The 15,850-nt window shown below is 50.0% G+C and overlaps 1 protein-coding gene across 3 annotated transcripts in view; it reads left to right on the top strand.

The window, feature by feature from the left end:
• The first annotated feature begins 535 nt into the window (after window positions 1–535).
• LOC147903843 (uncharacterized) overlaps window positions 536–15,850 on the top strand; it is a 42,343-nt gene continuing 27,028 nt past the window's right edge. For all 3 annotated transcript variants that reach the window (XR_015543943.1, XM_087401561.1, XM_087401551.1), the window contains exons 1-4: window positions 536–1,490; window positions 1,678–3,439; window positions 3,735–3,870; window positions 4,217–4,317. Coding sequence is in view for 2 of the 3 variants with exons in the window: in XM_087401561.1 (XP_087257687.1) it covers window positions 739–1,490; window positions 1,678–3,439; window positions 3,735–3,870; window positions 4,217–4,317 (2,751 nt within the window). In the remaining variant the exon portion in view is untranslated. The remainder of the gene's footprint in view (window positions 1,491–1,677; window positions 3,440–3,734; window positions 3,871–4,216; window positions 4,318–15,850) is intronic.

Raw genomic sequence — 15,850 nt, 5'->3', positions numbered from 1 at the left:
TGAACCAATTCACACCAACATGGCCATTGAATGGCAAAATCGAGCGTCTTAGTTGTTTTGTTGGGATCAAACCACTTGGACACCCGACTTGCAAACAGGGGCATCCTTTGATGTCCAAACCCATTTGTTTTTGAGCTGTCCGTTGGAAGGAAAGGGTGTCCTGCAACCCCACTCGGTCCCCCCTAATCCCTCGCCCCACCTCGCCCTCGCCCTCACCCTTTTCCAAGCGCTGGGTTGGTCAAGAGCAGCAGCCCCAGTCGGAGGCCTTGACAGGCTACAGGACCGCATGACAAGGCTTGGTCCACACTCTCAAGGAGCTGCTGTGTGCATGCGGGGGGAACACCACGCAGCGGCGGTGGTGGCGACACTCCTCCTTCCTCCGGTGGGGGGAGGGGGTAACAACAAAGGGGAGGTGAACTGGGGTTGAGGAAGTGGTTAGGTTAATTAAGTGGCTAGGTTAAGGTGACCTTTCTTCTTCATGGTGTCTAATTAATGAGAATACATATGTGTTGATGTATTTTGCAGTGAGGTAGAGTTTCGCCATAGCCAGGAGCTTGAAGCTCGCATCGCCATAGCCAGCCAAGAAGCTCCATTCAAGCTTCGCCTTTTCCCTTCCCTTCATCTTCCCCTGCATTCCTCCTTCTTCGATCCATCCATGGAGTAACCTTCCTTCCTCGCCATGAATCTCCCCTCTTCCCCTTAGCCTCTCCATTCCCCTCTCCCCCTTCCCTCCCTGCCATGGAGGAATTCGCCAACATCCTCCACCGTGATTATGGCCTCAAACCCCAGGGCAAATCTGCCCCCATGTCTGCTGCTTCCAAGCCCTCCCCCTCCTCCCCTTCCCCCTTCCCTTCTTCCATCAATCGCTCCTCCTCCTCCTCTGGCAAGCCCAAGAATGGCTCCAATCGGGCCAGCAGAAGCTCCACTCCCATCCTCGGGGATAATCTGCAGGATGATCTCTTTTTCGGAGGCAACGGAATGAAGTCTGCCTCCGGTAGGAACGCTTTCGGATCTGCTGCCGGAGGCGATCTGCTCGGGGGCGGAGTTTCGGGTTCTGTCGCCTACGATGATGTCTTTGGAGGTCCTCCCAAGTATACTCCTCCTCCGTCGTATGCATCGTCGCAGACATCCGCTTCGCAGAACTTCGATGATATTTTCAGAATGCCGCTGAAGTCTTCGTCGGCTTCGAGCAAGGGATCGTCTTTGCCGGTTTTCGATGCTCCCCTCTATGACGACGATATCTTTGGAGGAGTGCCCGGGATTAGGAGCGCTGATGTTGCTTATGACGACGTATTCAGCGGGGGCTCTGCAGCTGGTCCTAGTCCCGCAGTTCTTGAAGATTTGCTCGGAGGTTTGGGTCCCGCTGAGTCCAGAGCACGGGCAGCAAACACGCAACGGTCTGCATTCGATTCCGGGACAACATCAGCAGGGGATTCCACATTCGATGAGTTGCTTCCTGGATTCGGTGGCACTGAGCCGGCCAAACCTCGGTACGTATTGCCACAGCCTTTGGAATTGTTGTTTGCTCAGACTTACAATAATCTCGTTCTGAGAACTTGAAGGGATAATGGGATGTCCAAACGTCACTCCTGCCAACCCCAAAACAAGCAACAAGGGAACTCTTGTTGAAAATCTGAACTTGGCCTTCTCGATTTTGTTTCGATTCTTATGTCTCAGGTCCAGTGGAGATGTAAAGGCTTCTCAACGCAAATCCTCTGGGCTAGGCAATGTCTCCTCTGTAACGGCTACAGGTGATCCCTTCACAGTCTCAGAGTCAGATCGGCCGGCTTCTAGCGGTCCTGCTTCCTCTGTTTCAGATTTAGGTCCTTTCAAAGTATCGGCTCGTTCTTCTGGTGGCAATGGCAGGAACAGTTTTAGCAATGGCCTTGCTGATGGCGACACCGGAGTCGAGAAAACTTCACCACCAGGTGCTGCAGCCTCAGTTGCACCAGATAAGTCCTTCAACAGGGTGAGGGATTCTGGCAGGAGGAAGGATACAGCGAGCCCCACTCTAAGCCCAACACGGATCAATTCGACTAAGGAGTCAACAGAAGGCAATTCTATGAGTGTAAACAGCCCAAATGACAATCATTCAAAAGACCAGAAGAAAACCTCATCGAGCACACCAAAACGCGATAATCACGAGCCTGTTAGTAGTGCTGAAGCTGTATCATCTGATTCTCCATCTAGAAAAAATAGGCAAGTTCCTCGCGAGGCAGCTGTGTCTCCTCACTATCGCAAAGTGGAAGAGAATATGCCCTTGACCAAGGCTGCAAAAAGTAGACATGCTGACGAGGTTTGGATCTCCGTCGAAGATGTAAAATTAGTAACACAGCCTAGTGCAGCTCCACCCCCATCAAGGCCACCCCCACTGCCTCGTTCGAAAGAGGGTTACACTTCAAGAAAACATGCCGGCCATAAATCAGATTCAAACCAACACTCAGCGACAAACCTAAATGACCGACATGAAAATGCAGGATCTTCTCGGCTACCATCAGGAGTAGCTTCTGGGTCTAGGACTAAAGCCAGTGCCAACAATTCAGTCGGTGTTTTTGAAGAACTTGAGGAATTTGCATCAGGTGGTTCTAGAGCAGGTAAGGATGTGAAAGGAGATGGGGCAGGTTCAACTCTCGAAGAAGAAGAGATAGAGGTAAGTGCGGCTGCTACAGCATCTGCTGTGGCTATGAAAGAGGCCATGGAGCGGGCAGAAGCCAAGTTAAGGCTAGCAAAGGAAGCCAAAGACAGAGAAAGAGAAGCTAGAGCTGCCAGAATCAGAGAAGGAAGAGAGAAAGCTCGTGAAGCACGCGAAAGAGAGGAGGAGAGGGCTAGTGAAAGAGAGGGAAAAGAGAGAGCTCGTGAAGTGGAAGAAAATGAGAGGGAGGCTAAATCCATCGGTGAAAGAGAAGAAAGAGACAGGGAAGAGAAAGAAAGAGAGGCAAGAGAGAGACGGCGTAAAGAAAGGGAAAGAGAGAAGGAGAGAGAGAGGGAGAGAGAGAGAGAGAAAGATAGAGTAGCGGTTGAAAGGGCTACTCAAGAAGCTCGTGAAAGAGCAGCTGCAGAGGCTCGGGAGAGAGTTGAGAGAATTGCTGCAGAAAATCGTGAAAGAGCTGAGAGGTCTGCTGTTGGAAGAGCCACAGCTGAGGCACGTGAAAGGGCAGCAACCGAAGCTAGAGAGAGGGCTGCTGTTGAGAGAGCTGCAAGTGAGGCCAGGGCTAGGGCTGAGCGTGCAGCTGTTGAGAGAGCTACTGCAGAGGCACGTGAAAGGGCTGCTGGAAGGGCAGCTGCTGAAGCAAGGGAAAAGGCAGAGAGAGCTGCTGCGGAAAAGGTTGGGGCTGCAAAGGATCAGCAGCAGCAGCGAAAGAATGAGAATGATCTTGAGTCCTTTTTTATGTCAAGCTCCCGGCCAACCAGTGCGCCAAGGCAGAGGTCTTCAACAACAGTAGGGTTCTGATCTCATTGTTCTAGTGTCTGAATGCTTTCAATATGTCGTGAGTCGTGACATCATGTTTCCGTTCTCTTTTAATGCTGAGTGCACATGAGTAGATTGCTGTGAGTGCACATGAGTAGATTGTTGTGAGTGCACATGACTAGATGGTTTACATTTTTTAAAAGTCGTTGCAGATGATTTGTGCTAGGCCTTGGTTATGGATAGAAGCAAGGACAGGTGAATGTATGTGTTAAGAAAAATGGAAATTGCAACGCCATTTTATTCATGGTAGACTGTGAATTGCCAGGATGTTTCGACAGATGCCCGCCAGTCGAGCAAAGCATTTTCAAATGAAGGGCAGCGGAGGAGCTCCAATGTAGCGCCTAGTGTCAGGAAAGTTCCTTCAGCTTCAAGTATAGCTGATGATTTGACATCTCTCTTTGGTAAGTAACAGACATCTATCTTTTGTATTTTAATGCACAGAGGAAGACTTTTGAGGATCTATCATGCCAGCTTTTTTCTTAACATTTTGCTATATGCTTACCTCATGCTTGCATGCGTCTTTTATTTCCATGAGCAAGGAGTCTCTTTCTTGTTAGTTTGCTAAGACTCTGCTTGCTTTGTGTTACAAAGAGGTCATGATGCATAATGTACACAAGAAACCACATGCAATTGATAATGGATGGAATTTCTAGTTGTGAAATTCTTGATAACTGCAGTCTTAAACTGCAAAGGGTGTATCTATAACATGGATTTATCAAATTTGCATTCTTGCCTTTTTCTGCAAAGGTGGTCCATCGGCTCCTGGTGAATTTCAAGAAGTGGAGGGAGAGACTGCTGAGCGGCGAAAGGCCAGATGGGAAAGACACCATCGGACTCTTGAACGAGCTGTATGTACTTTTAGTGACGTGTGCTTTTGTCAGGTGTCCTTCTGTTTTGAACAGTCTTTTAATGCTGGATTGGTAGGTTCATCTTTTCTCCATGTTCTATTCTATGAGGTAGTTGTGTAGCAATCTCTCTCTCTCTCTCTCTCTCTCTCTCTCTCTCTCTCTCACCCCTCCGCCACCCTCCTCCCCCACCCCACCCTACCCCAAAGCCCCCTTCTCTCTTCCTCCCTTACTCCCTCCCAAACTGTGAAAAAATCCAAAACCAGAAGAAAAAGCCAGGGATAAAAAACACTCCAGTGAAGTTGGAAGGGCTGTCTGGGACACCGGAGGGAAGACTCTCTCAACCAGGTTAACTGGCCCAAATGATATTCTCTGTACCAAAATAAAATTTTTCCTACCTTCACAGATGCACTGCCCTATTAGCTCCGTTTTCTAAGCTTGCATGCTTAGAACTATTTCTTTGGGAGAGAATTAAATGAAAGTGTTTAGGAGTCGTACCTTGGATGAAGAGAACACAGATCATTATGTATTTAGCCTTCTTTTTAAATGCTAGCCTTTGTCATAATTGACTGCCACATCATGCTCCAGGGAGTTGAAGAGAAAGAGAGAGCCCATCGCAAGGTCCAGCCCGATCCTCCTTCCCAGGTATTTGGATGAGGTAATCCCAGGGGAACGGCCTTTTAACTGCCAGTCAGGATAGTTTGCAAATATCTACATCTATATCTGCACTTCTTCAAGAATCCCTACGCCAGAATACCTCGTTTGTCTGTGACTCCTGAACATTCAAAGAAAACACTGGAGGTCTAGTGCCCTCCACACACATGTAGGAATAGATGCGCACGCTCGCGTGGCTTTGATAGAAATGCCAGCATTGGCTGGAATGAGAGCGTACAAATAGTGTGCAGCAACTAAAGTGCAAACTCAAAACGAACCTCATATATGGAAAACCCTAGCTGAGGAGATGAGAGGGAGAAGCTTCCTGAAGCCAGGGCTTTAGCCCCATCTGATGTGGCACACTGACACAGTGCACACAATCAAAATGCATCAAACTCATGCCATAGATGCAAGACCTGCAGCTGATTGCCTGGCCTAGAGTGAGGGAGATGGTGAGTGCATGCCTGTGTGACACGCGGCAAGGATAGACCAGTGGATTGATGCCATGTGGCAGCCATCCCCTAAATTCTTGATGGATGTGTAGCAAAGGCTCACAATAGACCCTTGGTGAGGGCACATATGCTGGTGCCAAGGGCAGTCATTGGGCCAGCAGAATCCTTGCAGAAGAAGACTTCTGCTCAGCAGATCGAATACAAGGACTGTACAGCAGTTGCAGACGTGCTCAGCAGCAGCAGTTACCCACCTCGTCTGGTACAGCAGGTACAGGAGGTCCATACTGCAGGAGGTGTAAGGGCTGCCAGGTCGGCAGCAGGGCCATCACCTGAAGCAGCCCTAAGGACTGCTAGGGCCTGGCTTTATAGGTGCCAACAGCAGTTGGCTGACTGCCCAGTTGGGTTAAGTCTTGTCGGCAGTCTGGCTGATCAGGTAAACTGACTGGTTGACTGGGCTCAGCTGGTAGTTCCAGCCCTTTAAAAGGGCCTCAATGCTGGCCCATTCTTCAGTTCAGTCTTTGGGCATTCTCTGGTACAGACCAGCAGACTCTTGGAGAGCAGAGTATAGTGCTTGTCTCAGCAGAAGAGGTTCTCACAGCAGTAGTCTGCAGGTGTCTTGGTCATCCAGAGGAGCACACAAAGGGGCAGATCTACATCCTGTAGAGGAGCCTGATTGTATTGCACAGGAAGGACAGCAAAGGACCTCATCTAGAGCTAGTTTGGTGCTGTACCTCAGCGAATGTTTGCTGAAGATGTTGATATGGATTTGTTGTGATTTTATACTTGGATTTATTTTTTTTTGCGCAAAAAGTAGTGCTAGTTATATTACTTGAAAGCGAGAGTACAAGAGGGCCTAAAGGCCAGGGGGCTGTAATAACAAAATGGATACAGCCCGAGGAGCCAAAATGCTAATTACAAGCCTCTCAGGGCATAATCATCGGAGAGTGGACAAACAGCCACGGTGGGGGGGTGTAATGCCACTGAAGACTCCGAGCAGAGTGCTGGAAGAACAGCTCCCGGTGGTCCCAGTCGCGAAGGAAGCGCCGTCTCTTTTCCTTCCCTGCCCGGGACTCCCCCTGAATCTGATCCCACTGACCCTTGAGCGTGTGAATGATCGTGCTCCAAATGTCTGCTAGGGTCTGGGTAGCTGAAGAAGCCTGATCTCCTACGGTCTGCGCGCATCTGGAAGTCCAGATATGCCAGCCTGTAATGCTCCCTATGATCTCCCAAACTGGGTGCCGAGTCATCGCTCCTGCATCTGTCTCTGTCAGATGCCAAGGGAAGCTGTCCATGTATGCCCAGGTGGCCTGCGTGATGAAGAAGACTGGATCCTGCCTAGAGAACTCATAAGCCAAATGATGTCCCATCTCGGTGCTGCACCAGCAAACGGCTCCCCAAGTGATCGGTCCTAGCTCGAGTGCAGCCCTCGCTAAGATCCCCATGACTCCCTTCCAAACTGTCTGCGCATGCGAGCAGCTCCAAAGGCAATGCTTCAGGGACGACTCCTCCTGAAAACACATATGGCAGTGCCCCTCCTGCCCCATCTGCCTCAGCCAGCTGCCAACTGGTAGTTTCTTGTGTGCCACCATCCAAAGAAAGTAAGAGGTGTTCCTCGGCGGCCAGCTTACCCAAAGAGTCTTCCAGAAAGTGCGAAGAAAGACCAGAGATATCCCTTGGGCATACCAACTATGTGCCTGTGTGGGTAGCCCGCGCTGGAGAGCCCCAAGAGCACGCCTACCAGTACGCGCACTGTAAGAGAAGAAGGGGGTAGGGTTCTCTGAGGTCTCCAATGGTGGCCAGCGCCACTCCCCTGGGTCCCACTCCACCTCTGTCAAGGAACGGCCCTCCCATATCCAGAGTCTCCAGTCCTAGTCCTGCATAATCAGGGGGTCTATATGCCACGTTTTCCCTTGCAGCCCTACGATGCGAAGGCGCTGCCAGGGAAGCTGGGGGTCGATCACGACCTCTCTGCTCTGTAGGCGGCTATCATCGGCGACGGAGAAGAAGTGGATCGAGGAGTCCGAGAAAAGGCCTGCAACCACCAAAGGAATGCCCCGTGGAGTGAACTGTCCTAGCCACCTCTCATCTCCCTGGAAGAGCTGTCTGGTGACCATGGGAATCCTCCAACCTGCAGGAATGGCAGCATCGATCTCCGCTCGCCGAGCCTGGATTCCACGTGCCGTACCTACTGCTGTTGCTAGCTCGCCTGGGCTCAGCTGGCTGTAGACGTCCCTCCAAACCCGGAGCGAGCGCGCGGCCCAGAGCGCCCAGAGCGCCCAAGGGATATGGGATCTCTCTTTAAGCTGGCGACCTGTATCATCTGTCACCTGGCTGCTCCAGATCAGGGGTTGTCTGTCTATCTCCTCTCGGCAGCTAGGAGGAACCTGGGAGAGGCTGTGTCGCAACTTCCTCCAGACCGAGACAAGGCTACGGAGGAAGGGGGAACGGGGCTGAGTCAATGGGGTAGAAGTGAAGATCCACCGGATAGATGGCTGCCAAACACCCCCTCTCTGGGGGGTACACGCGCTGAGACCATGCTGAAGCAAGAGCTTCCACGTCTGCCCTCTTGGGGTCAGACTGCGGATGACTAGCTTGCCAAGTAGTGCCTGACTCTGTAGTTCTGGATCTATGATGCCAAGGCCGCCCTCTGTCTGGGGGAGGATGACCGTCTGCCAGGCGACCCGTGCTCTGGTGGTGCCGGAACCATCTGAACCAGACTAAGGGAAGGTCCGCACCAGTCTCCTCAGCTGGGCTACACATGATCTTGAGAAACACTAGCAAGAGGCCACATACCAAGCAATGGCAAGAAGAACCTGGTTGACCACAAGGGCCGTGCCTGCCAAGGATAGCCGAGCCGTGCTCCAGAAAGCTAGCTTCCGTCGTATGGAGGCTAGGACCGGCAAGAACTGCTGAGCCGGCGTGATGTCCAGGCCTACTTGGAATCCCAGGTAACGTGTCGTCTGTTCTCTAGGGATCCATCGAAACCCCAGGAAAATACCCCACTGTGAGCTGGCTCCCGAGTCCGTAAGAAAACCAATTGACTTATGCTAATTGGTTTTCGCCCTAGCGGCTAGGCAAAAAACCTCTAGGGACAGTCTCACTCGCTCCAGTGACTCGATATCAGCTTGCACATATAGGGCTGTGTCGTCCGCATACTCGGAGTCCAGAAGTTCTGCATCGTCTCGAATAGGGAGACGCATCCCACGAAGACCAGTGGTATGGGCTCGTAGGAAGTGGGTTATGGCCTCCGCAAAAAATAGGAAGAGGTAGGGCGCAAGCGGACAGCCCTGATGCACTGAGCGCTCGACGGTGAATCTCTCTCCCCATCCTGTCACTGATGATAACCCGGTTGGAGGCCGACCTGTAGAGGCTAGCAATACCTTTGATCCACTCGTCCGGGAAACCGAACCGAGATAGTGTACCTTCCAAGAAGGACCAGTCTACCTTGTCGTACGCCTTCTCAAAGTCAAGAAGGAGTATGCCAAGGTGTTGGCCACTGTGCTGGGCCCACTCCGTTGCCTCTGAGAAAGTGAAGATGTTGTCCAAAATGCTATGATCTTGGACGAAACCAGTTTGGGTGTCATGGATCAAGTCGTGTAGCAGGGGGCGGATGCGGCTACTGATCATCTAGGCGAGGATTTTGTAGGCGGTCGGGAGGAGGGTGATAGGGCGCCACTGTCTGATCTCCTGACGGTCCCCCCCTTTGGGAATGAGGCATATCAAGCCTGTCGCAAGGCTCTCTGGCATTTGTCCGCTGGAGAAGATATGCTGGAAGGTGCGAGCAAGGGCCGGTGGATCTGCTCCTAGAAGGTGGTGAAGAAAGCTCTGGAGAGGCCATCCTCACCTGGGCATTTCTGCCCATCAATAGCGCTCACCGCATCTTGCATCTCTACCACGGTGAAAGGGGCGAGAAGGGAATCACTCATGCTAGGCTACACGAGCAGCGGTGTAGACCTCCACACCTCCTCTTTGCATAGGCGGCCACGAGGGTTTGGGGGCTCCTGCTAGAACAATGATTTGTAGAAATCTGTCGCCAAGTCCTAGACCTTGTTTGGATCTGCCCTGACACTACCATCCTACGCTCTAAGAGATCGGAGTTGTTCCCCTGTTGACCTCTGACCATGAGTCCTGAAGAACTCTCTGCACATCCTGTCGCCTTTCCTAGCCCAGAAGGACTTGGAAGCATGAAACGAGAACTCTGAGCGTCGCTGGGTGATCTCCTCTTGCATGGCTCAGGCCCGAACCTCCTGCTGTCTGAGCTCCTCAGAGCCTGGCGAAGACTGCTGCATCCGCTGAATCAAGGCGAGATCTCGTCTGAGACCCCTCTCCTTCGCCCAACACTGTTGCCTGACCTGAATCACCTCCTGTTGACAGATGAGGCTAGACTCAGCAAGCGCCTGAGCTACCTGTGCTGCCATATCCCCCGTGGGGTCCCAATCGTGCTCCCACAGGTCCACTATCTTGCTGCGAACCGCTGCTCTGGAGTAGATGGAGTCTGGGATCTGGCATGAGCGTGAAGGTGAGGAGTGAGAGGTTGAGTCCAGGACTAGGATGATTGGGGCATGGTCTGAGAGTGTCGTCCCTGGAACCACTCCTGACTCTCCACCTTTGCCAAGTGCCCAATCGTTGACATAGAAACGGTCTAGCCGCTCCAGAAGTCTGCCTCCCTGCCTCCTGTAACCCCAAGAGAAGTCCAGAGTCCCTGTCCATCTGCGAAAGGAAGGCTCCCTCCAGCTGTCCCGACCTCCCATTGCGAACAGGAAGGAGTCCCAATCTGCCTGCTTTGCCTGAGCTATACCGAGGAACTCTGGGCCCCGTCCCTGTTGATCCTCTAGGGTCTCAAGGTTGTTGAAGTCCCCGTCCCCTCCTACAATCCAAGAATCCATCTCTGGCAACAAGTCTGTCAAGGATCTCCAAAAAGCGGCTCTCCGTCTGAGATCGGTCGGGGCATAGATATTGAGGATGCCGATACGGGATCCCTCAATATTCAAGCCCACCCAAAGCCACGTCCTGGGATCAGAGTGCCAAAACCACACACATGCTGAACTAGAGAAGCGTCGATGGAGGTACAGACACCCCCGCTTCTCCCGTGCTCGCCAATCGAAGGTTCCCAGTAGGTGTGGGAGCGTTCTGTGAGGACCTTCCCACAAATACTGGTCTGAGAAGCTGAAAGCTTGTGTTCTTGCAATAGGAGCACATCTACCCTTCCCACCAAGGTTGGCTAGAGCTCCTGTCTGAGCACCATCTTCCTGGGGCCGCGGGTTCCTGATGAGTGGAACCCATTGACGTTCCAAGAGATAATGCGTATACTCATGAGGAGGGGAGGTGGGCCACAAACAGCTGTCTGCTTGCGGTCGATGTCGAGGTGGTCGGAGGATGTCCAGTGTGCAGATGAAGGCGCTTCTGTGAGGGTTGCGAAGGAGAGGCTGGATCATCGGACCCATCCTCTAAAACCTTCAACAAAGGGGAGAGGCCCTTCGTCCCATGGTGGTAGGCTCTCTCTAACCAGTTCGATGCCTCTGCCAGGGAAATGCTGTAGAAGCCCGCTACCTCTGAGGTCCTCCACGGGCGGAGCCCTTCTGCGTAGACCCACTCCAGAGGCGGCCGAATAATGACCAAGAGGCGGAATCGTTTGGTGCTGTGGCGCCATCTCAGACGAACGTCACCCTCCTTCCACTGCTACTGAAGAAGCTCCGCTGCTCTGCTACCGATCCAGTCCTGCACTTGCTCCTGGGACTGATCTCGTATCGTCTCCCAAACATTTTCATTCGTCCTTGCTCATTCCCGTCACTGGTGATAGTGAAGGAATAGCTAGGACCATCGTGTGGGGCAAGGACTGACACCTTACCCTCCGTCCCCTTGCGGAGGAAGAAGATGCTGATGTCTAGGCATGCAGGGAAGGAGCCAATACCCGTTGGATAATCCCAAGGTCCTGCTCGGTAAAACTCCAAAGGTAGAGCTCTAGGAGCAGCCCTTGAGTGTGGGGGTGTAAACTACTCGGTGCTTTCTATCAATTCAAACAACGGATTTTTCAGAGGCATTTGAATGAGATGATTGCGAGTTGCCAAACACATATACTTGAACTTAAGAGTTTGCAATTAAGCTGGAATTAAGACTTATACAGCTTAAACACAAAGTGACATCATTGGAGAATGCAATATGATTGAGGGGCCAAGACAGGGCCCCCCCCTTATCCAGGCTCACTTTATTCTTGAAAATGGAGATACAAGACCAAGGTGCAATGCACCTTCCAAACTGATGAACTCAGTGAAAACCTAGGACCTAGATACAAGACTCAGGAGCATATGTACAAGGTAGACAACAAAAAGGAGGACTCCAAGCTCAGGTTTCAGCTCTTGGCTTGCCCAATCCACAAGGAAGAAGCCTGCAACAATCACCACTTACATCCAACATTAGAGATAAACACTAGTTTCTAGAAAGATAGTAGAAACAACATGAAATAGTGCTGTAAATGAGATAAACTTGACAATACAGGCTCCCTTCGTGACTTGGCCCTTTTGTAGATGAAGTCCTTGATGCCTCTGAAGCTACCTTGGGTGAGGAGAGTGGAAATGGGGCTGGAATGAGAACAGCTTAGAAAAACAGCCTGTAGGCTAGAGAGAGAAAGATTTTATGGAGTGATAGCTGTAGAGAGAGAGTTCCTATGCTGATCCCAAGGGAGGAGATGTAAGAGAGGAGCTGCTGCTGTTCCAGAGGTGCACAGAAAGGCAGATTTCTGCAAAGGAAATGGGCTGGAACAGTAGAGAGAGAAATTCTGCAGTAGAGAGAGAAAGACTGCAGCAGGAGAGAGAAAGGGGCTGTGGCTGCTCCAGGCTAGGTGAAGGAGAGAGGATGCTGCTGCTGTTCCAGAAGAGCTGAGAGGGGGCAGATTTCTGGAGAGGAGGGGCTGGAACTGTAGAGAGAGAATGTGCTGTTGTAGAGAGAGAAAGTGCTGCTGAGGTGAGAGAATGGCCTGGGGAGAAGCTGGCTGCACCCAAGGAGCTGGAGAGGTTGTGCTGCATCATCTAAAAGGAGGGAGAAGAAAAGTGACGAAATTTTCATGTCTGGAATGAAGGGGAGAGGCCTTCTTTTATAGGCTCAGCCCCCCCTCCTAGGCCTAGAGTGGAAGGTGGACACTTGTCCCAGATTTTTGGTGGGCTGCAGTCCCAAAGAGGACAGCCCACAACCTGCCCCAAATCTACCAGATTTGGGGCCAAACACTTGGCCTGCATGCCTTGCGACTTGCCATGCATGCTGCCACATGTGTGGGACAGTGGGACTGACCTGCCAGCTCAGATTCCAAGTGGCAGTCTGCCACGTGTCAGCTGCCACGTCACTCCCAAAAACCCTAAAATTTCAAAGTTGTCAGAATTTAATTCTGATCGCACACACGGGTTCCTAACAGCTTAGACTATCTATTGACGTACTCTAAGGTCATAATTGAGCCATACTGAGCTCATATGTTTGTCGTCTTATCTTGTATCTCCATTACTCTTGGCATGCTGCCAGGCCCACACCCAAAGCTCAGGGAACATTCTCTTGAATGGTTCCTAGGTCGGTATGCAATCTGTGCATTTGATTGGTCCCATGTTTGGGTACTCAGGTGGGGTGTGGTTTCTAGATGTCCCTCTCAAAGAGAGGCCATCACTCTTGTGGGTCACTAATGCCCATAACCCCCAGCAAGGGGGTCCACCCTCAAATGCTAGACCTAGTCCCCATTGTCCGTAACTGAACAGAAGGAAAACATTTCATTTCTTAATAAAAATACTATTGAAAAACAAAAAGAAATAGTACCAAGCAAGTGGATACATGTTGAAGCAGGATGACATTCCCTCCGTCTTTCATTCGGTTGTCCGCAACTGAAATGCTTCCTCATAAGCATCCAGGATTTCAGGACACTCCTGAAATGTAGCTCTGTCCACCCATTGGGCATCGGTGGATGGGAGCCCTCTGAACTTCAAAAGGTACATTTTGCGAGTCGTGCCTCGACATCCCGTAGTGAAGTTATGTAAAATAATCTGGGATCAACAAGATCTCAGTGTCCTCTACTTCAGGTGCATCGTCCAGTGTGGGCTCTTGAGGTGGTTCTCCAATGAAGGGTTTCACCAAGCTTACGTGGAAGACATTGTGGATCTTCCAATGCTCTGGAAGTCTCAATCGGACCGAGACATCATTTATTACCTGCAACACCTGAAAAGGACCATAATATCGAAAGGATAGCTTGAAGTAGATGCGCTTTTTGCCCACTTTGGTTTTTAACCGGGCTTTCTCAAATTTCAATACGACCCATTGGCCTTCTTTCACTGCAAACGCCCTCCGTCTTTTATTTGCAGCTGCTCTTTGTTTCTCCTGTGCCTTTTGAATGGCTGCTCGAACCGTGGCATAAGCAGAGTCATAATCCTCCACGAATTGATCAGCGGCAAAGATTTTCTCTTTTGTTTGCATGAGTGGAGTTGGTAAAGATCTACCATATACAATTTCGAAAGGAGCTTTTCCAGTGGAAGAATGAATTGTGTTGTTATAAGCAAACTCCACAAGAGGAAGGAATTTCTCCCAAAAGGTTTGCTGGTCATGCACATAAAATTTCAGCAAATCCAAGAGTGTACTATTCGTAACTTCAGTTTGGCCATCCGTTTGAGGATGAAAAGCTGAGGAGAAACTTAGAAGAGTTCCAAGGTTCTCAAACAAAGCCTGCCAGAAGTTACTAGTGAACTTTGAGTCTCTATCTGATACTATAGACTTGGGCATGCCGTGGTGTCTAAAGATGTGTCTAATAAATAAATGGGCAGCTTCAGGTGCCTTGAGATTCTTTCTGCAAGGAATGAAGTGGGCTTGCTTGCTGAATCGATCTACTATCACCCAAATCATGTCATGATTTTGATTGGTCCTGGGAATTCCTGTAATGAAGTCCATGGTGATGTGTTCCCATGGTCTCTCAGGAATGGGTAGGGGCTGAAGTAAACCCTTGGGTTTTCCTCTCTCATACTTAGCTTTTTGACATGCGAGACAAGCTAAAATGTAGGCAGCAGTGTCCTTTTTCATGTTAGGCCAGTAGAAAAATTTATCCATGGCTGAAAAGGTGGCCACAATACCCCTTTGACCAGCATAGGGTGGGTTATGGCTTTCCTCCATCACTTTAGATCTAAGCTGCTTTGTGATACATAGTTTGTTCTCCATGAATAAATACCCATCCCTGATGTTGTAGGCGTGATGGGAGCCTCCATCTTTCAAATGTGCCCATGGCTGAGCAAAATCAGCATCTCCCTCATAGAATTCTTTGAGGGCTGTTAGCTCATCATGATAGGGAACTGAAATATGGTGAAGCCGTGGTCTACGAGAAAGGGCATCAGCCACTACATTCTCTTTTCCAGGAGTATATTGTATCTGAAAATGAAATGATTGCAGAAAGGTAGACCATTTCATATGTCTCTCTCTGATCAGAGGTTGAGTTAGAAAATATTTAAGACTTTCATGATCAGTTTTTACAAGAAAATCTATCCCTAAAAGATAATGTTTCCAAAGTTTGAGAGCATGAATTACAGCTAAGAGTTCTTTTTCATAGATATCATAATGAAGTTCAGCATCTCTTAGTCGTCGGCTTTCAAAGGCCACAGCATGACCATCCTGGGTAAGAGAAGCCCCAAGGCAATCGCCACTGGCATCAGCTGCTACTAGGAATGGTTTCCTTATGTCAGGAATGATAAGTACAGGAGCTGTAGTCAGGGCATGCTTTAGAGCATTAAAAGAGTCCTTTTTTTTTTGGGTCCATTTGAACTTTAGATTTTTCTTAGTGAGATCATGTAGAGGGGCTGCAAGTTCAGCAAAATGCCAAATAAACCTTCGGTAATATGAGCATAGGCCTAGAAAAGACCTTACCTCATGGGCATTCTTCAAGTCAGGCCACTCTACAATTATCTGTATCTTGGCTGGGTCCATACGGACACCTTCTCGTGAGATAATGTGACCAAGATAGTGAATCTCAGGAAGAAAGAACTCACTTTTCTTCTCATTGATGTAAAGAGCATTTTCAGCTAAGATTTGAAATACAATCTTTAGATGTTCCTTATGCTCTTCCTCATTCTTGCTGAAAATGAGGATGTCATCAAAGAAGACGGCAGTGAACTGTCTATAGTTCCTGAACAACCGTTCCATCAGTCGATTGAACGTGGCTGGGGCATTAGTAAGGCCAAATGGCATTACCATATATTCATACAGCCCAAATGTGGTTCGGAAGGCTGTTTTATGAATGTCCTCAGGTACAACTCGTACCTGATGGTAGCCACTCTTAAGATCTATGCGGCTGAAAATTTCAAATCCCCCTAAACGATCAAAGATATCGTCTATACGAGGAATTGGGAAACGATTCTTAACCGTCTGTTTGTTTAAGGCTCTATAGTCTATGCACATCCTGAAGGTTTTATCCTTCTTTT

This window comes from Dipteris shenzhenensis, chromosome 3 (genome assembly GCF_047967505.1).
Source record: "Dipteris shenzhenensis isolate YYH24624 ecotype China chromosome 3, Dip_SZ_1.0, whole genome shotgun sequence".
In the NCBI taxonomy this organism is placed as follows: Eukaryota; Viridiplantae; Streptophyta; class Polypodiopsida; order Gleicheniales; family Dipteridaceae; genus Dipteris; species Dipteris shenzhenensis.
Note: the sequence above shows the minus strand (reverse complement) of the source record. Positions and strands in the feature narration are given on the sequence as shown.